Genomic DNA, 27,888 nt, shown 5'->3' with positions numbered 1-27,888 from the left:
AAACATAATAAATTTTAAAAAATAAAAACTGGTAATATTCTTTTCACTATCCCGTTAATATAAAATTTGAAATTTGTTTTTATCGTTTACCCTGATTCCCCTTGGTTCCCTCCTGAACAAAAGGTAAAGAAAGCCGTCCTGCATTTCCCCGCACACTGCATTTGTTAACACCAATGGTTCTGGAGCTTCTTCTTCCGCACCCTCACCAAGCACCACCAATTCAAAGTCCAAATCCAACAACACCCTAATGCTGTTGTCAGCTACGACGTCGTTTCCACCCAAATGTTCCCTCTCCTCCGCAGACCCATTCTCCCCTTCCCCTCACGCAGAACTCTCCACCACTCTCGCAACCTCCCCCCACCCTCCCCCGCCCTCCTCGACCAAATCTCCCGCCTCCTCCTCCTCCGCCGCGCCGACGCCCTCCGCCGCCTCCCCTTCCGCCACTCCGACTCCCTCACCGACGCCCTCCTCCGCCGCCTCCGCCTCCACCCCTCCGCCGCCCTCGCCTTCTTCACCCTGGCCTCCCGCCACCCCCACTACCGCCCCCACGCCGCCTCCTTCTGCCTCCTCCTCCACATCCTCGCCCGCGCCAAACTCTTCCCCCAGGCCCGCTCCGTCCTCCACCAGCTCCTCTCCCTCCACTGCACCAACGCCTTCCGCACCTTCTCCGTCTGCAACGACGTCGTCTCGTCCTTCAAGCTCCTCGGCTTCTCCCCCACCGTCTTCGACATGCTCCTCCAGGCCTTCGCCCACCGCGCCATGACTCGCCACGCGCTCCACGTGTTCGACCAAATGGCCAAGCTCGGCAGGCCGCCCACCTCCCGCTCCTGCAACTGCCTGCTCGCTCAGCTTGTCCGCGGCGGCGAGGCCGCCGCGGCCCTGGCCGTTTTCGAGCAGGCTTTGAAGATGGGGATTGTGCCTGATGTTTACATGATTAGTATTGTTGTGAACGCGCATTGTCGGGAGGGGAGTGTGGATTGTGCTGAGAGGTTTGTGGAGAGGATGGAGGGGATGGGGTTTGAGGTTAATGTCGTGGTGTATAATGCGTTGGTTGGAGGGTATGTTTGTAAGGGTGATGTTGGAGGGGCTGAGAGGGTGTTGGGTTTGATGGAGATGAAAGGGGTTGAGAGGAGTGTTGTTAGTTGGACTTTGTTGATGAAAGGTTGCTGCAGGGAGGGCAGGGTGGATGAGGCTGAGAGGTTGCTTCGGCGAATGGAGGGGGATGAGGGGATGGTTGTGGATGATCGTGTGTATGGTGTGTTGGTGGATGGGTATTGTCAGGTGGGGAGGATGGATGACGCGGTTAGGATTCGAGATGAGATGGGGAGGGCGGGGTTGAGGGTGAATGTGTTTGTTTGTAATGCTTTGGTTAATGGGTTTTGTAAGCAGGGTCTGGTTGGTGAGGCTGAGAAGGTGTTTAGGAGGATGGTGGAGTGGAATGTGAGGCCGGATTGTTATAGCTATAATACGCTTTTGGATGGGTACTGCAGGGAAGGGAGAATGAGTGAAGCTTTTGAGCTTTGTGAGGAGATGTTGAGGGAGGGAATTGAACCGTCGGTTGTGACATATAATATGGTTCTCAAAGGGTTGGTTGATGTGGGGTCTTATGAGGATGCTTTGAGCCTTTGGCGGTCGATGGTGGAACGAGGCGTGGCTCCGAATGAGGTCAGCTATTGTACTCTGCTTGATTGCTTTTACAAAATGGGAGATTTTGATAGGGCTAAGGTGCTTTGGAAAGAGATTTTAGGCCGGGGTTTTAGTAAGAGCACAGTTGCATTCAATACAATGATTGGTGGGTTGTGTAAGATGGGGAAAGTGGGGGAAGCTAAGGCTGTTTTTGATAGGATGATGGAACTTGGATGCAAGCCGGATGGAGTAACATATAGGACTTTGAGCGATGGATATTGTAAAGATGGAAGTGTTCTTGAAGCTTTTAGAATTAAAGATATGATGGAAAGACAGACAATTTCTCCTTCTATTGAAATGTACAATTCCCTTATCAATGGACTTTTTAAGTCTAGGAAGTCAACTGGTGTCGCCGATCTTCTTGTTGAGATGCAGACAAGAGGACTATCACCAAATGCTGTTACTTATGGTACACTTATTTCTGGTTGGTGCAATGAAGAGAAGCTGGACAAAGCTTTTAATTTATATTTTGAGATGATTCAAAGAGGGTTCTCTCCAAATTCGGTGATCTGTAGCAAAATAGTCAGCAGCCTTTATAAGAACGATCGAATCAATGAAGCAACTGTGATCCTAGACAAGATGGTGGATTTTGATCTTCTTACAGTTCATAAATGTTCTGATAAGTCTGTTAAAAATTATTTCACTAGTCTAGAAGCTCAGAGAATTGCCGATTCTCTTGATAAAAGTGCTATATGTAATTCTCTTCCCAACAACATTGTGTACAACATAGCTATCTATGGTCTTTGTAAGTCTGGGAAAATTGATGAAGCAAGAAGCGTTCTGTCAATTTTGTTGTCTAGAGGTTTTCTTCCAGATAATTTCACATATGGTGCCTTAATTCATGCCTGTTCAGCTGCTGGTGATGTGGAGGGTGCCTTCAACTTAAGGGATGAGATGCTGGAGAAAGGTCTTATTCCAAATATTACTACATATAATGCATTGATAAATGGGTTGTGCAAAGCAGGAAATATGGATCGAGCACAGAGACTTTTCCGTAAACTTCCTCAAAAGGGCTTGGTTCCCAATGTTGTTACCTATAATATACTAATCAGTGGTTACTGTAGAATTGGTGATCTTAATGAAGTCTCTAAATTGAGAGAGAAGATGATAGAAGAAGGGATTTCTTGAACCCATTTTCTGCTTTGATCAGTGGTCTTTCTGGAAGACTCTAAAGTTTTGCGATCAAATTATTCTGGCATACTAGTTAAATTCTTGCCGGATGCTAAATGCAAAGTCGAGCTGCTGGCTCGTAAATACTCATCTGCAGCCAAGTTCTGATGCATCAATTTCCAACCAAATTTGGTATAGAAACAAATCATTTCTTTCAAATGATTTTTAGGTTGGTAATGGACTAATGGTCATATTCTCTTGCCTATTCATTCGTAAGCATCATATTTGAAAGTCTAGAGTCTCATTCTCTTTGTTTTGGAAGCCTGACACTGGGAAGCGAAGCAAGTTAGAAGGTACCAACTTTCTTGCTGATAATGCAACTAAATGAATAGGTTGCCTTCAATTAGGGTGATGTTATCAATCTAGAATTTTTATAGGTAAACTGATTTGTGTATGTTGTGCAACTCAGGTAAGATGTTGAAGAAGCTAGATGGCATGTCATTTTGTGCCTTGTAATGTTGTTGGAAGCTGAGTTCTTATCAACTCTGCATCAGCATGTCATCTATTTGAAAGGGGAAAAGACTTCATTCATAGGGGAAGCACCATTTTCATTTAGACATTCCCCACCATGTTGGGAGATATAATGGCTAGACCAATAACCAGTGCAAGTGTGGTCTATATAGTACCCTTCGGGACTTCACAATATCGGGATTATAGGAAGATTTCTAAATTGAAGGTTCTAACTTAAATTACTTTGTAGAGTAATTCTACATACTTCAAAAAGTAATAGCTAGATCATGGGTGGTTGTTCAATAAGATTAAATTATAGGGATAACTCATTCATTCATCAAACACAAGCAGTCAATAAGCTTGCCAACTCATTTTGTTGAAACTTATGACAAAAGGATTCTGGACATGAATTCCATGTCATTTCACCAATAGGGGGTGGGGGGCTCTCTTGGTTGACCTTCTGTTCTGATCGTGACAACTATATATTTGGCAGGTAATTTGTAATCCTGTTGTAAATACTCTCTAAGATTGCTGGTTTTGTCCTGGCATTAGAGTGGAAAGAGCCTCCTTTCCCTAATGTTTTTCTTATACCCAAAAAATATTCCTCGCCATTCTTTTGAAACACGTAGTTTGGCCTGCAATTATTAGAATGAGGCTAAACCACGTAGAAACAGCTTTGGCTGTGAAATGATTCTTTTTTATTTTATTTTATTCATTTATTACTGTTTTGGACAGGTTGAATAAATTTCCATTTTTATGGATCCTTTGCACCAAAATAATATCAGTAATTATATCATTATTACTATTTAGTTTCTTCTTTGATCTAATACTGTGGCACACTTGTATGGCATCTGAGTATGGAATTGAAACTAATAGGAGCATGAAAGCATCCTAAATTCCTTGGACCGTCTGATGTGTCCAAACTATAGACATGTACACTTAACTATTCATTGAAACTGTTGAGGCATTATTTGAATTGATCAGGATTCAAATGCTATTGTGTGGACAGGGTAAGCTATCAGATCGTTGTATAAAGATTGAGACTGAAGCTGATATAGTATAATAAGAGAAAGATTGGAGGTTGTGACAAAGATGAAAGAGAGAGCAAAGAGTGGAGGACTAAGGGATCCTTTACTTGTGTTTCCATTTTTTATTTTGGGTCCGCTTGGATAAACTTATTTAGAAAGATTCTTCGAAGAGCAAAATACAAAAAAAATAAAATGAAATAAGTTAATTTGGAGAAATTCATTCCTATTAATTTCTCAAAAATCTTATTTTTAATTTGTATAAATTAATTTTAGCTTTGGAAAAGTTAATTTTGATTTTTTTTTCCTTAAAAGTGTTTATGAAGAAATTTATCCAATCTGGCCTTTTCACTTTTTAATTACAAAAGTGACACTTTGTTTTCATGTTTCTGGTTTTCAAAGATTTTTACATGAAACAATGAAAACGGCTTTTTTGCTTTCTCGGTTTTCTGTATAAATATTTTAAAAAAGGAAATATATCGAAAAAAAAGTGATAGTTTTGTAATTAATAAGTGAAAACAAAAACAGAAAATGGAAACACGAGGAAATATATCGAAAAAAAAGTGCTAGTTTTGTAAGGTAAAGGATAGTTTCGTTTCCAGGTTGCAGACAGCTAGGCTGGGGAGGTCTAGCTGAATTTCACTAAATGCTTAAACTAATCTGTTACAGCCATTGGTTTTCAGTGAAAGAATCATTCATATGGCACATATTAAGATGCAAGAGTAATGCTTTTCCATTATTGGACTGGCAGATTCTTGTATCAAGCATGCTAGACTTAGTTTAGCAACATAGCAAATTCATCTGCTTTACTTTCTGCAATGATAAAAATTAGAGTGAGATTGCATTCTGCATTATTTCATCTCATGCAGATACAAAAGCAGTTAAAATCATTGCCTCTTCTATTTTGCACAGTAATAAAGTACTTCGTGTAATCAGTTCAGAATATGGACAACAAAAATTGGAAGGCTTCGTGTTGATAGTGACCAATCTCTGCCTGCAGATACAATGGTCATGGTGCCAGCTGCATATTTGTCTCAGGTCCTTAATTAAGGATGAAATTTGTATATTGGCACTTGGTTATTCCATAGAATATTTGCTACTTGCTATTGCTAGTGCTTTTATTGTTGTGCGATTGCAACTTGTTTAATATATGCATATTTTTTCTTTATTTTCTCTGGACATTTTCATTTCTATTTTATTCTTTTCATTACAACATTTATCAAATCTTTTAATTTTTTAAGATTAAATATGTTTTTAATCTTATTAAATATTAGTTAAATTTGTTTTTATTCCTCAAATTTAAAACTGATTTTATAGTATAATAAATATTAGTAGGAAAAGACATATTCTGTGTCTTTATTAAAAATAAAATTTAAAAGTAAAATAAATAAGTGGTTACATATTCTGTATATAATGGTCTCTAAAGTAGAAATCAAAGAGGTAGTAATAGAAAGGTATATATTTTTGAAGGTATAATTGTCTCTAACAAAAGTTGAAACTAAAATAATAAGCAAAAATATTTCTTTTATTATAGTTATAGATGGTAAAATTGTCATTACCAGATATGATGGGGTGGAGTTAAGGCGGATAGTGATCTCGTAAGCTGTTTTGTTTAGGACATGTATTTATGAAATTTTTGTATATCCATAAATATGTGTTAATATATAAAGTTCTAAATAAAAATGTAAGTAAAATTAAATAAACAATTGACTGAATTGTATTTTTGGTCTTTTTATAATATCAAATATACAATTTTAGTTTCTTAATTTTTAAATTGATAATTTTAGTCTCCCAATTTTATTAAAATGTTTGTTTGAATTTGTGATTTCAATTTTACATGAATGAATATAAACAAAATACAAAGTATATTGAAAAAATATGTTGGTTAAGACATTAAGGAATGTAAAGATTCAAAATTTCGGCTATTAGTACCTTAAATGTGGGTTTTTATATCGGTTTTAAATTTGGTGTAAAAATATCTTGCCTCCTATATTAGTTATATTTATGTGTTTGGTAGCGATATAGAATGATCAAAATAAATAATGAAAAAAAAGGTGGCTTGTAAGTGTTTTTTAATGGGATACAAAACAATAGTTTTCATTTTCCATGTGCAAAGGCCATTAGAAGAGTCTAACGTATTTATCTATCTATGTTCGTTAAAACTGCCAATAATTTTGCATTGCATGATCACCCATGTGATGTTTAATGATATTTTCTTTCAACAGCCAAACTATATATATGTAACATAAATTTAGGTACAAGGGTTTCAACTCATTTACAACGAACCCTAAAAAAAATGAAAAGGTAAACACCTTTATAGATTAATGTGATTATTTTATATTTATCAGCATATTAAGTTTGTTAGTAGGCAAACCAAATTGTTAACTTGTTAGCTATATTTTTTTAATCGAAAATACTTGAAAATTTCTATCAACACCAATCATATTATATATATATATATATATATATATATATATATATATATATATATATCAACTTTTATATATTAAACACGAATTTTCATTTTATACGAAAATATTTTTAAACTTATTTTTAAGAAAGTATTTTTTAGGGATTTTTTAAAATTTTTTTATCTAATTTAATTTATTATTATTATTATTATTTATGAATTAATTTTTAATTTTTAAAAATAAATTAGCAAATAAAAATAATATTATACTATAATAAATTATTTGTCATAAAATTAAAATATAATTTATATATTACTATCAAAAAATATAATTTATATATTAAAAATATTAATTTATTTAAAATTTAAATATAATTTATATATTTAAAATAATATTTATTCGTATATATAACTTATCACAAAATTTTAGTTATATATAATAAATATTAATCTCTACATCACACAAGAAATACTAATATAATGAATGTCCGTTCTAAGAAAAATGTGTATGAATTTCACATTTCTTTTATATATATTACTTAGTTGATTAGAATTCCTGAAACTTCCTCTTCTCATCATCTTAATTTCTTGAACTTTTCGATAATTTATTATTATTATTATTGATATATTATGAATTGCATAACTATCCGAAAATGTGATTGTACCATACCAATAGAAAATAAAATATAAGTTGGTTAGATAGAATGGCCAGAGGCGGAGTCAGAAATTTTTCTTCAGGAGGTTAAGATTTTTTATTTTAACGTTTATGTGTAAAATACTCTAATATCATAAATAATTTATTATTATTTATATATTTTTTTAAACATTTTTTTATCACATCATATATCAATTACATTTATTTCTCTTTTTATTTTTTAAAATATAAATTAACATGATAATTTTTATTTCAATCATAATACTTTTTTAATACAAATTTTAGGAGACCAATTTTTTTAAAGTAATTTTAATTAAGAGTTAATCACCTATACACTGCTAGTATAAAGTTTTTTATACTGATAATCAATCAGAGTCGTTAATAAATTTTTTTTTTATCTTAATTTAATTAAATAAACAGATGAAAAAGTATTATTAACAGCTCTGATTAATTACTAATATAAATTTTTTTTATATTAATAGTATATAGATGATTAATTCTTTAATTAATGTTAAGAAAATAAAGGATAAGACGCGTCCACGTCGTTCCCCTCCCTAGGCCTCCACCCCTGAAAATGACTAATATTATAATTAAGTGTTGAATTGTATACTACTATACTTTAAATTGTTTTCTTGGATTTTAATGTTTAATAATAGGAATCGAAATATAAGTTAAAACTATTCAATTTGGAAAACAATATGTTGCTAATTTGAATAAAGTGTTTTTACATAGTTTTTGGAAAATTATTGGTCTCGTTAAATAAAAATCTTATCCATTTAAGATATTTGTCCGAAGTTATCATTTAGATAATCAACATCATGATTGATTCTTGAAAAATAATTTTGGTCATAAACAGTAATGTAATAAATAAAGATAAAAATATTATGTAAACTACTTTCATTCTTACATGTTAATCAATTGGAATAATATTGTTTGTTAAACAAGTGATTTTAAGTTTAAATGCATTTAAATATTTAAACCTAATTTTATCTGAGAATTTAGAGTAACTAATTTTAGTACGTGGACTTGTTTCTCAACTATTCATTATTTCAATTACAAAACTCAAATTTAAAACTTTACTTAAGAAAACTACTTCTCATATTAATAACTTAAAATTTATTGTAATTTTTTTTTTTTGAGTTTGTTCTTGGAGTATCCATCGTCGATAGCAATGACTAATCTTCTCGCTACATTGGAAGTACCTCAAAGAATTTACATTAAAAGTACCTCAAAGAGTTAGATAACTGGTTCCAAGATTTAACGTGACTGCATACACAAAATAGGATTCGAACTCCTGATTTTGCTTAAGCGTGGATCAACCCCTACCGCAGAACCACACGCTTGATGTTAAATTTTTTTTGAACAAATTTTGTTTTCTGCTTAGGAAAAATGTAGATTATACAGAAAATAAATAAATTGTACGTTAGTAACTACCACCGCCATTGCATTTATAAATCACAATCACCTCATCGAAACAAGAAAATTTATGACATGATGTATACGTCAAATACTACCTCCTCTTGAGCAAACACACCACCTGTATATTTATACGATCAAATTTATATGATCAACCCATATCATAACACAACCATACCTTTCACATTAGGAATCAAGGGATCCAATTTCCAGAATATAATTGTCAAATATCTTCTTTTCTCCTTGTTACTCAAAATAAAAAAAAATAACTTCATATATATATATATATATATAGGACTCTCGAACCACAAACCAAAAGAACATTAGTTGAGCTTTGAATCCAAACATACTTAAAATGAACAACTTCATTTGATCAACCATGTGTACATTCATTGTATTATATATATTATAGCTTTTCACTTGTATATATACCGACAGAAATTTCTTTTTCCTCTCGTGGATGCTTGTGAATCATGGAGTACTACTCCTATTGTACCCTTTTTTCCCATTACTTGGTGCTATGAAACTAGACATGATAATTAATATTGTGTAGCAGTCTCTATCAATGTAAATAATTAGTTGTTAAACGATGGATACTCTCGTACCTTGCATGGATACGGATATGACCTATATATAGATATGGGTTTTAAAAAATAATTTAATTACTATAAGTAATATATGAACTTAATGTAGAATCGCAAGAAAAGGGCAAGGGGAATTGCACCTGAAGAAAGGAATCATATATAGTGCTAATAAATGAAAGTTGCGTAGACTCTGCAGCTACGTAGTAAATACTGTTTGTCGCTATGGGATTTTCAACCTTAATTAAGAGCGTGTTTGTTTTATAGTAGTTGAGAAATTTGAACCTACGTTGAATTCAAAATTACAATACTCGTGGATTAAGTTGAACGGATTTTAAAAAGTGTACTAAGTTAAAATAAACACATACTAATTAGTGGAAATCATAAAATTATGTTTAAAGAAAAAGGCAAAAAAAATACTCACAAAATTACATTTAATGTAAAGGTTAAATACCTCTTTTGGTCCCTTACAATGTTTTTTTGTTTCAATTTAGTCCCACTTTAATTTTTGGTCTTAATTTGGTCCCCAATAATTTAAATCGTTCCAATTTGGGACTTCCGTCTAAATGATTTAAACAGAGTTAATTGGTGGCCACGTGGATGCTAGGTGGATGCCACGTAGGTAAATCAAAAAATACTTGAATACACCTGGAACCAGAACGACCCATTCTGAAACCAGAACGGCTCGTTCTGGTTACATTATTGGTGTGTAAAATTTTCACCTGGAACGGGCCGTTCCAGGTCCAAAATTAACACATCAACAGTATAACCAGAACGGGCCGTTCTGGTTTCAGAACGGGCCGTTCTGGTCCAGAATTTCGTGCACAAAAAAACCAAAATACAAAGCATTTTTTTTAGGGAAAATACAAAGCATTTCAAACACTAGATTTAGTAATATTGTTAATGAGGATTAATAACTTCAATCGCTAAACAATTTGGGCTATACAATATATCATTAAGGATGATACAGTGTATCACTAAAGACAATGGTAACAAGTTTTATTTCATTGTTAGTCAAACTGGAATGAACCACTTACTACCAAATTGACACTATACAATCAAGGATAAAACGAAACAATATTTTTTCTTAAATTCATTGACGATGTACCCCAACAATAACAACCTGTTCTTGAGGAGGTACCCCTAAATCCTGAATTTTATTTTCAATTTTTGAAATACATTGCGGCATTTTAGTCAAGATTTTGAACTAGATAAATTCAAATCAAAGAAATATTTTGGAAGGTCTTATCTTATTTGATTTTTTTTATAATTTTATTCATAAATGAATATTAATTTATTGTATTTTATATTTATTATATATTTATTAATATAGATATAATAAAAAAAATATAATAAAAAGCATGGCGTTCTGGAACGGGCCGTTCTGAATTTAGAACGGCCCGTTCTAAAAGCAGAACAACCAGTTCTAAAATCAGAACGGCCCATTCTGGTTTCAGAACAGGCCGTTCTGGTTTCAGAACGGGGCGTTTTGGTTTTAAGTTTTTTCAGGCATTTTGGCGTCCACGTGCGCATCCACGTGGCATCCACGTAGATACCACGTGGCCAACAGTTAACTCCGTCTAAATCATTTGGATGGAAGTCCCAAATTGCACTAATTTAAGTTATTAGGGACCAAATTGAGATAAAAAATTAAAGTGGGACTAAATTGAAACAAAAAAACATTGTAAGGGACCAAAAGAGGTATTTAACCTAACGTAAAAGACAAAAAAAAAATATTATTTCTTGATTAGGTACTTTGTAATGTGTGTTTTTTTTATTTAACGAAATTTAATAATAAAATAATTATGCTTTTATTGTATGTTTGTTTTCAGTTTAAACTCGTGTTTAATGAAAAAAAAAATACCTTTCGTTTAAAAAAATAAAAATTTATGAATGTAATTTCTCTTTCAACTTCTAATTGAGTTCAACTCAATTATTTTTCAATCACACCCTTAATTGTGATGGGAGGGATAGTGAGTCATGAACTGTGGTTACCCTAAACCTTAACTAATACATGTGAGAATAGTTAATTAGTTGCATCAAAAATTTAAAAATAAAATTTTAGAACATACAAATATAGTTATATATATGATATTAAGATTTAAATTATTTGTTAGTCAGATTTTTTAAAAAGTTACATATATTTTTCTTTTAGTATTGATCATTTAAAAATTATTTATTGACCTAAATTTATAATTTTTATTTTGTTTCTATTGGAAGTAAAATAGAGGGAAATTAAAAATTAAGATAAACATAAATAGAACTGAAAAGTTATATTAATTTTATAAGTGATGATAAATAAAAAATTAAAAATAGATACATTTCTCTTCGTAATTTAAATGAATGAAAGAAAAACCATTAAATTTATATTTGAATTTTTTTGTTGTTATTGTAATTTTGATTGATAAAAAATAAGTGAAATTAATTAAATAGATTATATAAAGAAAATATGTATACTAAATTTAATGAAGTAAATAAATTTTTACTATATTTTTGTACATTTTTTTGAAAGCATTTTTTTCTTATCATAAATTTGTTTGTTAAAAATTTATTAATTAAAAAAAGAAGTTGGCGTGATGATGAAACTCATTATATGCATGTTTGAATTTCAGTAAAAATCAAAACTCATAAAGTAATTTTACACCAAAAACAATAAATTCTTCATTTGTGCATTAAAATTTACAATTGCATGTGTATTAGAGTTCACAAAATTACTTATCAATTGAAGTACTACTACACATGCATATGCATCTTTGCCATTTCGCCTCTCTAATAATAAGAGTAAAGTTTGGTGCATAAAATATATAATTTACTTTTTTCCTATTTTATTTTTTAATAAGAGACTATAAATCTTTCCCATCTCAAGTCTTATATAGAAGTAAAATGATATCTTCAATAATAATTTTATATTCAAGTGGAGAATCAAACTTCAGTCATTAATTAAGAAAACTTTTGGTTCCTCCATACTATTTGAGTGCTAAAAAACTATGAAAAAAATTATTTTCTTTTCATCCTATAACAAGTGTTAAGTGTTAGAAAAAAGTTTCAAGATAAGTGTTCTTTTGTTCTTTACTAAAATATTAATTTTTTTTTTCTATTTATAACTCTAATAATACTTATTTTTAAAACTTATTAAATTGCATTGTTTATAAGAAAAAATCAATAATAAGATTAATTTTATACAAAAAGATATTCATCTATTTATTAACTTTTTAAGGCCATTATACTTATTATGTAGAAGAAGTAATTTTTTATATATATTTCTCTGTTTCATCACATTCCTTTCCAAATCATGCAAAACAGTGTCAGTGACACTGTTTGTCACGAAATGAGAAAAGCCTTAACAGGCTATGCACGTGGTCCTTTTTCAAACCGAGGCAGGTTGTTGAGTCCTTAAAAAACTCGTCACATTGAATACATTTTATAGAGATGCTATCCTCTGATGTCTGCTATTGTATAGTAAATCATCTAAAACTTATTTGAATTCGGGAACTCCTTATCTTAGATTCTGGCACAGTTCTTTTACCTTCAAATTTCTCTCCCTGTTACAAGAAAGAAAAATAAATATGATTCATATGCAATTTTATTCATAGGATTTGTAGTACAGTGTGCAATTTGTGATGAAAAAGTTGTGTTTTGTGAAAAACTATTTTTACGTAAGTAATTTAAAGTCTTTGTTTTGTTCCTTGTGCCATTTCTTCCTTGTCTTTACAGAACACTGACATTGGCGTGCGTCCTATAAACATATCCTTATGTTCTTTGTACAGTGTATAGACTAAGCCAATGATATATACTAAACAATAATTGAAACCTTCTTAAACTCATTTTCTAGAATTTTTCAAAACCAAATTTAACATTCTAAAAGTAAACTGATGTATACATTATACATATTAATTGATTGATGTAAATTATAAGACACCTTTTATCTTTACAAAAACAGCATGTTGTAATTCACCTGAATTAATTAATTCACATATACATAAGTAAGATATAAAAATTTCTATCTTTAAGTGAACAAATTTACTATAAGAAATTTTACATATAGTGACATACAAGAAGTGTTATTATAAATATAACATATATAAATATAAATTTAATTAATGTATAAATATATAAAAATTAAGTGTTAATTTTGAATGAGATTCAACAACATATTTTGTATGTATCACTATAATTTATATCTATATTTTTAAACAAAATATCAACATATATATATTGTATTTATAGTGTAGATAAAAATAATTTTTAGTGATAAATAATATATCATTATAGAATGTGTTACTAAATGACAATTTTTTATAGTATTTTTAACGATTTATTTCTAGTCATGTGTTATCATTTTTATTGTAGTTAATTATAGGGTAAAATTGAAAAACAAATTATAGACAATAAAAAGTTTCCTTTTATTATTAATATAAAAATATAGGACCAACCTACAAATATACTAGGGTGAGCACTTACACTCCTCAACTTAGTAAAATCATTAATAGTTATATTGAGTTTTAATATTTAAACACCCCTATTATATATATTAATAATCATGTATATTTTAATGTTAAATTATACCTTAAAACAGATAATTTCTTGGGAGTAATTTTAAGAGAGCACTCTAGTACTCCAAAATCCGAGTAGAGCATGTTGAACTTATTGGGAAAAGCGAAACAAATTGTGAAGACAGAACAAGTAGGATAATTACAAAATATAGAGAGAAAAAAGACCTTGTTCCAAATCTGAAACAATCAGGAAGGGAACAAGCACGCTTTGCGGAAGAGTTAGTGTTGCTCGAATTGACACTTGCACACATGGCTTATTACTTTGTGTTAAATATATTATCACCTTCAACATTATTATACTTGCACGGGGTCACCTTAATTTGTAATCAATCTAATGTAAGTATTGAAAAAAGTGATCCAAAAAATTGACGTGCAAATCAAAATATATACCCACATATATTATTATTATTATTAATTAACACATGATCGAATAAGTATAGGCTGGAAAAACAGCACCTGATAGCTTCTTTTGAATGGCTTGCACTCCAGGACAGATTGACAAAAGCTTTGTATCAGTGAACAGAAATATCTGATGGACCCATAAGCCACACAAGACTATAGCTAATTGCATTGATCCATGATTATCTAAAATCATAAGTTTTTAATTGGACATGTTCCCCTTTACCTACCACACTCAACAGTAGGGTTAACTTAACTCACTTACGTACGTCTGAATTATGTTATGCTTTTGGACCACCACATAAAATAGCTTATTCTTTTCCTAATTAAAAACAAGTTGTAGTTCTATACTTCTAACAAGTACACATTTTAGAACTTGTTTGGATACAAGTTTAGAAATATATTTTTTTATTAAAAGTACTTTTCACTTGTATCTAAATAGGTTTTTATTGATATTCAATAAGGTGATGCTTGTGTGACTGAGGTTGCTTAAGAAAATTAAATAAATGAAAGAGCTAAGAATGATTAGAGTCTCACCTGAAATGTATTGATTATGAACCCTAAATGGAAAATTAAAGTAAGGTTAAGGCATAAAGGGTGTGATCAGAAATGAAGTTAGGGCATGCATGCAGTGTCCCCTAGTGAGGTATCAATCATCCTTTCCCTCACCTGCCCCGTTGGCAACTTTATCTTGAGCCATACACATAATTCCATATATGGTTTCTGACACCTTGATCAAATTTCCCTAAGATACATACACACACACACAGTAGATTCCATAAATGAATTTTATCCTCTTATTCTTTTGCTCAGTGTCATGGTTCTACATACTCATAGAGCATGCATGAGGACAACCAAAAGAATAGAACAAAACCACTTGCCCCCACCCAAAAAGAAAATTAAAAGCATAATGTAAATCAAGCATGATGATGTCTGTGGGGACTTCCATTCCAGCCTATGCATCTTTCCAGGTAATCAAAGCCATTGCCACATTATTCCACTATGCATTTCCCATCACTAATCATTCATATATACAAAGCGAAAATTGATCATTCAACAAACAACCCACAATAATGGCTAGGCCAAAATATTAAGCAACCATCTTAATTTGCTTACTATTTGACCCACTACGCCCTTTTGTTTTTATCTGAATTTAAGCCCCAAGTATTTGATTAATATATAATTGTCAAGTGACAAGACTAACAACTAAGATATCAATATTCAACTATAGTAAAATAATCTGGAAAAATATAAATTCCATTTCCATTTAGACCCTCATCATACTATTAAAAAACTCTTGTAATTTTTCTATTTACATATAAATATATGGCTCTGGTGTTCAGAAATTGTATTTAACATTTGACTAATAATTTGGTTCCACTTTATAAGACTATACTATATTTTATTTATTGCAATTTGCAAAAAAGACAAATTGTTTACATAATAATTAAAATTCATAATAAACAAATATTTTTAAATCCAGAATTATTAATAATAATTCTCTAGAAACGGAAGTTGCAAAATTTAAAATCCAGAATAGATGGACGCAATCAATGGTAAGTAACAGTAGTGATTATTAGAAAATAAGTAAAGCCGAAAGGAAAAAGAGTAAAAGTCAATGAATGGCTTTTTTCACAAAAACCGTTCTTCTTTTTATTTTTACATTATCTTTTGTTTTATGCTCTCCAACTCTATATATAAGCGCAACCCACACTTTGTTTCTTCTAGTGAGTGAATATTCCGGTCACTGGAGAGAACGAAAGCCTCGCCGGAGAATCTCGCCGGAAAATGGACGAGTCGTGGAGAATGCGAATGGGACCGTCGCCGGGCCTCCCTCGCCGCCGATCCATGGAGGACCGCACGCGCCGCTCCATCTTCGCCGCCGCCGCCGAGCCGGAGGCCCTCGACCCCGACGACTTCGCCGACGTATTCGGTGGACCGCCGAGGAGCCTCCTGGCGCACAAGTTCTCGAGGTCGAGTTCCTTCTACGAGGAGATTTTCCGGCCGCCGGAGTTCGCGTCTCCGGCGGCGGCGAAGGGCGGCCGGAGCTTGCCGGTGTTCCGGATTCCGGCGAAGAGTGAGGCGTTTTACAGCGACATATTCGGATCAGACGAGGAGCGGCGGTCGCGGGAGCGGTCGGGGCCGCAGTCGAAGGCGAAATCGAAGTCGAATTCGTCGTCGGCGCTGAGCTCCGAGGAGCTGAGCCCTCTCCGGCCGATGACCGGCGATGACGTGGCATTGTCTAACTTCGCTTCGAAGCTCAGGTACTGAAATGAAATCCCAACCAACTAACTGTTTTGAGATTCGGTCTGTTATGTTGAAATTGACGTTTATGCCCTTCGTGATTAATGTATTTGCAGCTGTGACTTGGCGTTGGATGGAGTCTCTTTATTTGTATTTTTTGGTTTTTAAGGTGAATTTGAGAGATAGTGTGATATAGATATGGTTTTCGTGGTGTTAGTTGTTGAATGTGTTTGTAGACAAACTGAATTGTTTGAACTGTGTTTTTACTGAGGTAGATTACTTTTTTCAGCCGTTATGCATGTGTCCATGGTTGATTTTGTGATTGAGATTATTTACTTACCATTTTAAGTGAGTTCTTGTTCACATTAATGGATCAGGTTCTCTTTCAGCCAAGGAATTACTAGCAAGTAACTAAATCTTTCATGCAAGTTCTGTTTGTCCTTGGTGGTTTCTTTGTTGTTTTGCTCTCTTCTTTGGTTAGATTGAGTTGTGTGGTTAAACTTCTCTGAAAACACTTGTTGGTGAGAAAAATAAGAAGAAAAAATGAATTAAGTTTCTCCGGGTTAATTTTAAAAGCTCTCTCATATAGTTTCTCAATAAAAATATCTTTAACTTGTATATAAAGTCTGTTTAGATATACTTTTATAGAAGTATTTTCAGTTAAGTGAAAAAATAGAAAAGAAAATTAAGGTAATTTTTTTCACAGGTTAAAACTAGTTTTGTGTAAATTAAAAGAAAGATTTTGGAGAAGGTAATACAACTAGAAGAGAGCTTCTACAAATTAGCTATTGCATAAGCAAATTTTAACTTGTGGAAAAACTTATTTCATTTTTTCTTTTTATTTTTCTCTCATTTGAATTGTTTTTGAAGATGTTTACCCAAACAAACCCATAAACTAGTTTTAGTTTATGAAATAACTTTTCCATTTTTTTACTTGTATTTTTTCTCTTAAAAATAATTTTGGAAAAATTTATTCAAACAGGTCTATAGTTTTTTTTCCCCTTCCAACAACAATATGCGGGGTGTTTTAGGATAATTGTATTGAAGATTTGATTTAATGCCTTCTCAAACTATAGTAATTCTGAGGCTTCGTAGTGATTGTTACAGGCCAATCAATGTCCCATGCAGATGGAATTCATGCACTATGATGCCTGGGGAACACCCAATTAAACAAGGAGGGGCATTTTTTCCATGCAATAGTCAGTCATTTGAAATTCAGTATCAGGATAATGAGTACAAGGAGAGCTTCAAGAGTTCTCATTTAGGATTCTCAAGAAGAGTCTCATCCCCAGAAACAATAAGTCTTGAATCCAATTCTTATCAGAGCATGAAGGTATCCGCTGATGACTGGGAACTCAGTTCCCCGTTTTCAGCTGTCTCTGGACTTTGTCAAGAACCTGAGGCAAAATCTTCAGTTCATGATCATATGCTTCCGGAGCTAGTAATGGAACAGGATGATGATGACGAAGTCATGAGCTCCTATGTCATAGAGGTCAACTCTAACTTTAGAGAGGAAAGTTGTGGAACAGCAGACATTGATGAAGCAATAGCATGGGCCAAGGAGAAGTTTCAATCACGAAATTCGGATGAAGAATCAAGCTTGAGAAATGAAGGCAGTGAGCAAACTACTGGGGTGGGAGGTGATTGTCTTAACCAGACGAATAAGATTTTGTGCATGTTTTCTTCAGCTTTCTTTTTAAGAGAGTAACTGCCTTGTTTAGAAAAAAATTATCTCTGAAATAAACTAATTCAATCTTGCACAATAAAATGCAGGAAGGTCTGATGCAGGCGAATGCCACGGTGATGGAATACGAAAAGTTATATCTTCGAAGGTATTCTATTGCATTGGATAAGCATTACTGTGTTAGTAACTAAATAACCATGTGCATCATATTTATGATACAATCAACTTTTAGATTTGTCTATAAGACCTTTATAAGCTATTTACAATAGTGATTTTGAATTAGAATCCAGAAAATACGTGAATTATTTGATGACACCACTTCCATTTAGACAAGATCATTTCACAAGTTGATAAAAAAATTTGCTCTAGAAAAGGAATGATAAAAATTAGTTCAAGTTGAATGATGTATGGACAGGATGTGATTAAAACAGTCCATAATAAACTAAATGTAAGAAAAAAGAACCAAAAAACTATGTGATTAGTAATAAGTAAAAGTTGAATGAGTCTGCAATCCACTTTATGTAAAAAATAACGTCTTATTTTCTAGCATCTGAGACTTCCAACTTCGTAATATACATGACTCATACTAGGATTTTTTTTTTAAATTTCCATTTCTTTTATCTGAGAATCATAAAGATTTATATTGGTTGTTCTGTTGTTTCTATAAAAGGTACAGACAGAAACAGAGAAGTTGGACAGAGATATTAGATTGTGGTCATCTGGCAAGGAAACTGACATCCGGCTACTCCTTTCAACACTACATCATGTAACATTTTCTTTTGTTGCTGAGCTCCTATTATTGACAAATTATTGAATCTTTTGTAGTTTTATACCCCTTCCAACGTATGCAGATAACAGGAAAATTGACATGATTGTATGTTTTTGCTAACAGATTTTATGGCCTGAGAGTGGCTGGTATGCTGTTCCTCTTACGAACCTATTAGAAAGTTCACAAGTGAAGAAGGCTTATCAGAAAGCAAGATTATGCCTCCACCCTGACAAACTGCAGCAAAGAGGAGCAACACTCCTACAGAAGTATGTAGCAGAGAAGGCTTTCTCCATTCTTCAGGTATGTGAAATATTCAAAAATATGTCATATATTGTTAAGTTCCACCATTATGTATTTCGGAGGCGATAAGTTATGGGCGAAGGATCAACGCACAGATTAAGTACACATCTTCTACTTTGGAACAGGATGCATGGACAGCATTCATTTCTGAAGACGTTTCCTTCTAAACAGCATGTGACTCCAATTCCTGAAAACTCAGTTTTGGTTTAAAGCTCGTGGACAAACATCAAGATAGACATTCGGAATGACAGGCGATCATTTCCACGCGGAAAATACACATGATGTACATGAAATTTGAAAACAGGATGTCCTTTGTACAAACAGTTGACTGATGGAACTACTGTTTTGTGTTTGTATCATAAGTTGTTTGATGCTTTTGTAGGTATTATTTTGGAAGTAGTTAACAAGAAGTTATCTGGTTGGTTTCAGTACTTGATTTGTATATGATGACATGAAACCTAGAAATCAGCCTTTTGTTATTCTTTTGGAACCCTATTCCATTCAGATCTCATCAACTGCAGCCCCATTACATTTTGAACCTTCTCTGCTAGATAAGCTTATCCTTACATACTGTCAGATTCCTTTAGCCTTTTTTCCTACGCCAGAGATTTCTTGGCGTGTCTACATATGGTCAAATTGTAAAATTGAAACATTTCACGAATCATGCAACAGTTACTGCTGTGAACAATGCCTCGCTCCAACTGCAAGCTACATTTAAATTTGCATTCTTGCACCTACTAGCTAGTGATAAGAGAATATGACAATTCTTACACCTACATGTAATATTTCTTTGTTGCTTTGGGTCTATAGCCATGATTTATGTAATATCCTATATTTAAAAACTGATAATAATCTATATTTGTATTTGCAAGACATAACTTTTATTGATTAAATATTATTTTGATATTAAGAAAATCGATCTTAGAAGTATCAAATCAACTCCATATTTCAAATCAGGGCTTGCAACCAACAGCCAAACTCTCTCATCTATGAGAGTTTATTAAAATTCAATTCTTGCATAAATTGCTTTTCTATCTGCTGATCCCAATCATCTACAGTTTTTTTTCAAAACTGTACTGAGTGCAGTTGTAATTGTATATCCAGCTGTTAAATTTAATAAAATTTAATTTTTAATATTAATTTACTAAGAGAAGAGATCAAATGACTTCAACAATAATTTTTAATATAGTTATTCTACTCAATAATTTATACTGTATGTTGAATTTTAATGATCGAATATTAAATTAAAAGTTCTTAATTTTTTAAAAATTTTAAAAAATATTTGATACTTCATTTTATTAATTTTAATTGACGAATAATTATAAAATCATTTTATACATATATTTGTATTTATATAATGAAGTATCATATGATTTTTAAAATTTTTAAAAATTTTGTAGACTTACATAGTAAGAACTTTTAATTTTATTGTTGGATCATTGAAATTCAATATATATAATGAGTTAATGAGTATAATAACTTTACCAAGAATTACTTTCGAAGATATTTGATCTCTCTCCATTTATTATAAAGTAAAATAATGATGTATGAATGAGATTCATGCAGTTTACTTAGAAACTCTACAGGATCAAAATCCTCTAACTACTAGTGCTCATGTAGATGATAAAATGTGCATGTTCCATTGACAAATATGAGATTACTTAAACTTATCTCACCTTTGCTTCCCAGTAACATCAATATATATAAAAAGGGCAGCTAGAGATTTGAAATAGCAACTTACCAACATTATCTGTTATTTCGCATAAGAAGTCTGTACAAAGGAAGTCCAAAATACACAGCATATAAACAATTTATAAATACTACAACTCCATTGAGAAACTATACATTCACATAAATAAATAAATACACACAATAGAATGCTCCCACTATAGTCATCCACCCCCCTGCTTTATCAGCTCCCTAAATTCTTCATCAGTGCTTTTAAGCATAAGTGACAAAGGTAAAGTGACCCCATTTTGCACAATCTCCGTGTGTCTAGGCTTTATCCTGTTCTCCAAACTAAAAGCAAAGTACTGAGGAAACCCTTTCAGCTCCTCCAATTTTCTCCCCATTTCCCTAGCCAAATACTCATACTTTGGCTGAAAATTATTTTCTATGCTGAAAGTGAGAAGTGCTGGACATCTCAACACCATACTCCTAACCTCATCCCTAGAAAGTCCTATAGTCTCCAAAAACTTCAGTTTAGGGATGAGGGTGTTTTCTACATTAGACACCAACAGAACAGAATCCTGATAAGCCAAAGCCCCCAAATCCTTGAACCCAAGTCTCCTTAGGTAAATGAAAGCTGGCCTAAGCTGGTCTTTGACACTAGAAGTAAGCAATCTTGGGCACTTATTGACAACCCTCCTGAAGCTATGTTCAGGGACTTTGAGTTCTTGCAAGAGGAAATCAAAAACTGGGTTGAGATCAGTTTTGATGTCAGAAGTGAGAATCTTGGGGCACATGCCAATGATTCTGGGCAGGTCCTTTTCTTGAAGGCCTTTGGACATGAGGAAGGAGATGATGGAGTGAATGGATTCCATGGTGGCTGTGCGGAGTTCAGGGTTTTGGGACAGTGCTTTGCCTGCATCAACACCCATCACCTCAAGGCAGAGAATTTTCTCTTTGAATTCAAGGGAGAGTTTGGCATGGGTTGGGGTGTAAAGTGGGTGATTTTGGAGGAGGCTTGTGGGTTTGGGTGCCACATGAAGGGTTGATCTTAAAGGAGATGGTTTCTCAGAAGAGATGGAGCAAAGGGAAGAGTGTAAGGCTACGGCTTGGGGCATAGTGGAGTGAGAGTGAGTGAGCGTTAGAGAGAGAAAGAGAGATGGGGCAAAGATGAGATGCACTATTATGGAGATGTCATGCCATTTTGGAAGGACACGTGGGGATATGTTCGAAATTTCATTGGCCCTAAAGGGATTTCAAAGATTGTGCTATCATCCAATAACAATCCTTCTTTCTTGCCTTTTAAAGTTCGGGATTTTTTTTTAATATAGAGATCACAAGTAAATATATATTTTTAAGTAATTTTTGAATTTATTTTATCTTTAATAAAAAATAATTAATTTAATTGAATATAAATATAAATATGAATAATATTTGATTTATTAAATCGATTATTGAAAGAAAATGAGTATATATATATATATATATATATATATATATCATATTTCATACCTTTTTAAAATTTTTAAAAATTTAATTTATTTATTTTATATTTTACTTAATATTTTATGTAATTGTTACTCTATTTTAAATAAAATTTAATTAATATAATTTTGTAATTATTATTTTATGTTAAAAAATTATTTTTTATATGTTTTTTGCAAAAACAAATTAACTAATTTTTAGGTAGGTACAAGTATATTTATTGCTCGATAGGAGCGGGAATAAAACGTAAATTTCATACCCGTCGATTATGAGGATAGAGATGAGAACAAGGACAAAGACGATAATATTGAAACTTGTTTTATCCTATTTCCATGCCTACTAGGATCATCATTACTAATAATTATAAATTTAAGAAATTATGAATTTTTTTAAGTTATTTTATACTAATTGAGAAAATTTATTTATATCTAAAATAATTTTTTTTTAAAACCATCCTTCTTTAAAATTTGATATCAAGAATAAAAAGAGACATTGAAAATGTAGTTTCAATTAAATGAAAAGGTATTTTGAAAATGACAACATTTAATAGAGTGAAATTAGTTGAGATTTGTTTATATTTAAAACCAACAAATATGAAGTATTTTTTGTTCATATTCATAATCAAAAAGAGTATTTGTATGTTATGCAAAAATTAAATATTTTTACTATATTATATAAGTAAAGGTAACAATTATATTTTATCAAAGTAAAAAATTTCTTTTTAATTAAGGAAGGTTAGATTCTCACATCTCTCATGAAAAAATTATTTAAAAAATAATTTCTAAAATAATATTTTTGAGGAACATTAAATTTAAATAATAAATCAAACATATGAGTAAAAAAAAAAGTAAAACATAAAATTCACATTTGCAATCTTTCTATGTACCAAACACCTCTTTGTGTAAACAAACATCATAGTACATGGAGAAGTGAACATTTTTACACTAATATTTAAAATTAATAAAAATATTGAGTTAAATACCATTTAGGTCTTTGAAAGTGTAACTCATTAACACTTTGGTCTCCTAAAAACATTAAAATACATTAAAATTTTTAAAATATAAAGTCCTCAAAGTGTCAAGCGTTACTCATGTTATTCAAATCGTTAGTTTATCATTGTTAAAGTTAACACATAGGTCTGCATGACATGTTATTTGTGAACATGACAATTGACGATGTACACTATAACAACACAAGTCATTACATTGATATAACTCACACCATCCATCATATAATGCCTCACAAGCAAAACTTACATATATATGACCTAATATATATGTCATAACCGTCACCTCGTTCTCCAAAACGTGCAGGTGGCATGTTGATGAGCACTGACGGTTTTGCAATGATGGTCGTACCCATCATAATGGGCTTCATTTAGTGCCTATCATTTTTGTCGTTTATGTGCCATGTGCCACGTCCGTTTCAAATTTTGAGACTCCTTTTCTCTCTCCCTTTCGCGCGTCCTTCCATATTCATTTTACCTTTTCTTCTTTGACGCTTGGCATGATCTCGATGCTTTCCCTTTCTCTGCCCATTCTTCGTCTTCTATCCTTCTTGTCTCCGTCGTCGCTGTTGCCGGAAATCGGGTCTCCGACGGTAATCAGGTCCCCGTTTTTCATCACTGTTCTGTCATTACCAAAGGAGTACCAGGTACTTCGTTCTCTCTGTCCTCTCTTCTCGTTCTTCCTCTCTGTTGGTCTTCCTCCCCTTCTTCTTCGTCTTTTCCATTTTTCGGGCCTTTATGTTTTTTATGGCTGGTGATAGCGGCGCCGCCCTCTCTACTCTGGCCAAGGGTAAGGGCAAGGGGTGCGACAAGGCGGTGGCCGTCGAGACGGCCGCTGCTGAAAAGAAAAAGGGTGGGAACCAACCCAGGGAACCCTTCCCCGTCATCTCTGGCTACGAGTGGGTTAGGGGTGACGTTGGAGAGTTCCAGAGCGTCTTTAAGTCGTTCTTGGAGATCAATGCGATGTGGAAATCGCACAGGATCTGCCAATCATCCATCTCTAAGCTCATCCGGCTTGAACCTTGTTAGCCCGGCGAAAGTGTATATATGGGGGGGTACTTCTAATCCTCCTTTTTTCTACATGTACCAGTGTTTCTTTAGAGATTTAGGCATATGCCTTCCCTTTACCCAATTTGAGTGCAATTTTTTGAATTTTGTCAACTCGGCTCCTTGCCAGTTGCACCCCAATAGTTGGTATTTTTTGAGGGCTTTTCAAGTCCTGTGCTCGACCCTAGGGGTAGGGTTGTCTCTGCCTGTTTTCCTTCATTTTTATCAACTGAATTTGGGCATACCTCCCTATGGTTGGGTGTCTTTGAATGGGAGTAAGGCTGGGGGGCTGTTTTCTCTTTACTCCTAGTCTTACAAGAATTTCAAACAAGAGTTCTTACGAATTCTGCCCAAGGAGGTCGACCCACTGAAAGATGAGGTGTTCCACTTCGGTGGGTTGCCGAGGTTCCCTCTCTACTGACAGCAGGCTCCGGTCAGGTTTAACGGGTCAACCAACCTTCAATTGATGACCTTGGACGCTGCTGCCATTAAAGACCTAGAAGCGCTTCCTCGTCCCTTGGATTGCAAGCTCGTCTTGTCGCTTTCTAACTCGGCGTACAAGGAAAGGGGTCTAGAGAGTGAGTACCTTGTCCTCCTTAGTTGTCAGGGTTTGTAAAATTTTCTTTTACTGATGTACTTGGCTTTTGTTCTTGCAGGCATAATGGGAAGGAGCAAGTGGCGCGAGTTGAAGTCTCGCTATAACGTTGCCGAGGTCGAGGTCCCTGAGCCTCAAGAGGAGGAGATTGCCCCCTTGGAGACCCGCATAAAAAGGAAGAGGGGAGAGAAGGAGATCGGGGGACCTCTGCCCCTCGAGATGCGGAGGAGGTGACTTTGAAGGCTGCTGACGCCGACGCGGTCGACCTCACTAGGAGTCCTCCGCCTGAGGGAGTTTCCCAAGTGGTTGCTAAGGAGGTATCCCATGCTACCGAGGTTTGTGCCTTTTGTCTTGCTGTCTTTCTTTCCTATTGTGTGGTTTTCTTACTTTATAACTTAAGGAATTGTTGTGTTTTGTAGGTGGGGCCTAAGAAGACTACCGCCGAGGTCCGACTGGAAGCGAGCTCGGGAGCGCCAGGGCTGAACACCCCCACTGTTGCTCAGGCGGCCTCTGCCCCGACTCCCGCCGGGGTCTGTGGAGAGGGGTCGAGCTCTGAGCTCCCAACGCCCACCCCTACAGCCACGGCGCCGCCGTCTCATCCATCGAAGGAGGCCCCCAAGGGTAAATACATCGCTCAACGCTTCGACAAGGAGCGCCCTTTGACACGGTTGGATCACGTGAGCACGTCTTCGGATGTGGACTCATTGTGGAGTTCGGGGGTGACCGTGGAGACCTTTTACCCAAGGGGTTCGCTGCGCTCGGTTGATTAGGCAATGTTCGAGAAGGTCGGGCCAATAGAGAGTCTCGATTCTGCAGAGGTCTTCATGCAGCGGTCGCTTGCTATCGTGGACCATTGGAAGCACAGGTGGGCGAAGCTGCAGGGGGACCTCGAGAAGGCGAAGAGCCGAGTCCAGCATATGGAGGAGGAGAACAAGGCCTTAGGAGATGCTCTCGGCGAGGCCAAGAGGCAGAATGAGGCCGAGCTACAAGCCACCAGGAGGGATCTCGCCAGAACTCAGAAATCTTTGGAGATTGCTCTGAGGGCAAATGAGGTCTACGCGGCTCAGGTTGGCGAGCTTCAAGAGCTTTCCAGTTCCTCTCAAAGTCGCGCACGCTCCCTAGAGGACGAGGTCTCTACGTTGAAGGCTGACCTGACGAAAGCGACCGAGAAGTGTCTGTGTGATGAGGTGCTTCTTGGTGGGAAAGAAGAGGAGGTCGCAGCTCTAAGGGCAGACCTGGACAAGCTGGCCGTAGCTAAGGTAGAGGTGGAGAGGAGGCTTGTTGAGACTGAGCGAGCTGTCCTACTGGAGCATAAGAAGGGATTTGTCAAGGCAGCTCGTCAGGCGAGGTTGCTGGCTCCTAGGGTCGACTTCTCACCCTTGCATGTGGAGAAAGAGGTGCGCTTCGGGCGGCTGGTGAAGGAAGACGACCTCCCGTACATCTCAAGCGAGAATGCCTCTGCCTAGGTTGCTGGGTTTTGTAATAGCTTAGTTTGTTTTGTTCTTTTTTCTTTCCCTTTGGATTCATGCTTTTGAACTTGCAAACTTGTTGTGTATATATTATTTTTCGTCTAGCGCTTTTGATGGTTTTATTTTTACCTTTGGTTTTGCGCTCATGATTTAGGCTTAGTTTTTGCCCGTTTTTTGTGGTTTGAAAACACGTTTAAACTTGGCTTAGTTTAAAGTGATTGGCGCCAGGGTTCGAATTCGACCTCAGCATAGGATAGGATAATTCGCACTAAGGTTCGAACTCGACCTTGGCTTAAGATTACGCATCAGTGTTCGAACTCGACCTCAGCATAATGATAAAATAATTCGTACTAAGGTTCGAACTCGTCCTAAGGTTTAAGATAGAACAATTCATACTAAGGTTCGAACTCAACCTCGGCGTAAGATGAAACAATTCATACTAAGGTTCGAACTCAACCTCGGGGTAAGATGGAACAATTCATACTAAGGTTCGAACTCGACCTCGGGTAAGATAGAACAATTCATACTAAGGTTCGAACTCGACCTTAGTGTAAAGTGAAATAATGTGTGCCGACGTTCGAACTCGACCTCGGGTTAAGATTTTGTTCTTAAGGTTCGAATTCGACCTCAGGTTGAGAGTTCGTATCATGGTTCGGACTCGACCTCGGCTTGAGATAAAACTATTCGTATCAAGGTTCGAACTCGACCTCGACTTAAGATAAAACTATTCGTATCAAGGTTCGAATTCGACCTCGACTTAAGATAATGCATTTTATAATAAAACTGGGTAAACTCAAGGAGTCATGAATGGAATGAGTCATTTTATTAATGTTATGGGTGTGCCTCGTTAAAACCCCTCTCAGCCAAAACCCATTTTTCTGTTTCTTGGGACAAAAGACTGAGTTGGGAAAAGAGTGCACAGCTCATTCGTACAATTTCAACTGAAGTAGAACTTTAGATGCGTGGCATTCCAAGTTCTTGGGATGGCTTTGTCGCAGAGCTTTTCTAGTCGATATGCTCCATTTTCTAAGTTTTCTGTGACTCGGAATGGGCCATCCCAGTTAGGCACGAGCTTCCCTTCTGACGAATCCCTGCGGGCGTCTCCTAAAAGTTGCCATACCAAGTCCCCAACCCTGAAGGAGCGAGTTCGGACTCGCGTGTTGTACCTTCTGGAGGCTCGGAGCTTACAAGCTTCTTCATGGATCCGTGCTTCTTCTCTGAGCTCGTCAATCAGGTCGAGGTTGGCCGCTGTCTCCTGAGCGTTTTGCTCACTGTC

At 34.7% G+C, this 27,888-nt stretch overlaps 3 protein-coding genes across 7 annotated transcripts; 2 read left to right on the top strand and 1 right to left on the bottom strand.

The window, feature by feature from the left end:
- The first annotated feature begins 71 nt into the window (after window positions 1-71).
- Window positions 72-5,463, top strand: LOC109789872 (Pentatricopeptide repeat (PPR) superfamily protein). Of its 3 annotated transcripts, none has more exons than XM_083068133.1 (3): window positions 72-3,149; window positions 3,266-3,799; window positions 5,244-5,463. In XM_083068133.1, the coding sequence occupies exon 1, from the start codon at window positions 283-285 to the stop codon at window positions 2,812-2,814; it is 2,532 nt and encodes an 843-aa protein (XP_082924259.1). In that variant the 5' UTR covers window positions 72-282; the 3' UTR covers window positions 2,815-3,149; window positions 3,266-3,799; window positions 5,244-5,463. The 3 variants fall into 3 exon arrangements, with proteins under 3 accessions (XP_082924259.1, XP_082924258.1, XP_020204501.1); XM_083068132.1 differs by lacking the exon at window positions 5,244-5,463 and adding an exon at window positions 4,316-5,237; XM_020348912.3 differs by lacking the exon at window positions 5,244-5,463 and having other exon boundaries at window positions 3,266-4,067.
- Window positions 5,464-16,053: 10,590 nt separating this feature from the next.
- On the top strand, window positions 16,054-20,030 carry LOC109789873 (uncharacterized). 3 transcript variants are annotated; one of them, XM_020348914.3, is made up of 6 exons: window positions 16,054-16,609; window positions 17,685-18,229; window positions 18,363-18,421; window positions 18,950-19,039; window positions 19,166-19,342; window positions 19,468-20,030. In XM_020348914.3, the coding sequence occupies exons 1-6, from the start codon at window positions 16,134-16,136 to the stop codon at window positions 19,507-19,509; spliced, it is 1,389 nt and encodes a 462-aa protein (XP_020204503.1). In that variant the 5' UTR covers window positions 16,054-16,133; the 3' UTR covers window positions 19,510-20,030. The 3 variants fall into 3 exon arrangements, with proteins under 3 accessions (XP_020204503.1, XP_020204504.1, XP_020204502.1); XM_020348915.3 differs by having other exon boundaries at window positions 16,058-16,609; window positions 17,697-18,229; window positions 18,944-19,039; XM_020348913.3 differs by having other exon boundaries at window positions 16,058-16,609; window positions 18,944-19,039.
- A 1,035-nt stretch (window positions 20,031-21,065) lies between these two features.
- Window positions 21,066-22,190, bottom strand: LOC109789874 (Mitochondrial transcription termination factor family protein). The gene has a single exon (XM_020348917.3). It carries the CDS (start codon window positions 22,126-22,128, stop codon window positions 21,235-21,237), a length of 894 nt encoding a protein of 297 aa, XP_020204506.1. The 5' UTR covers window positions 22,129-22,190; the 3' UTR covers window positions 21,066-21,234.
- Window positions 22,191-27,888: the final 5,698 nt, after the last annotated feature.

This window comes from Cajanus cajan, chromosome 2 (assembly GCF_000230855.2).
Source record: "Cajanus cajan strain Asha chromosome 2, NIPB_CcT2T_4, whole genome shotgun sequence".
Lineage (NCBI taxonomy): Eukaryota > Viridiplantae > Streptophyta > Magnoliopsida > Fabales > Fabaceae > Cajanus > Cajanus cajan.
Note: the sequence above shows the minus strand (reverse complement) of the source record. Positions and strands in the feature narration are given on the sequence as shown.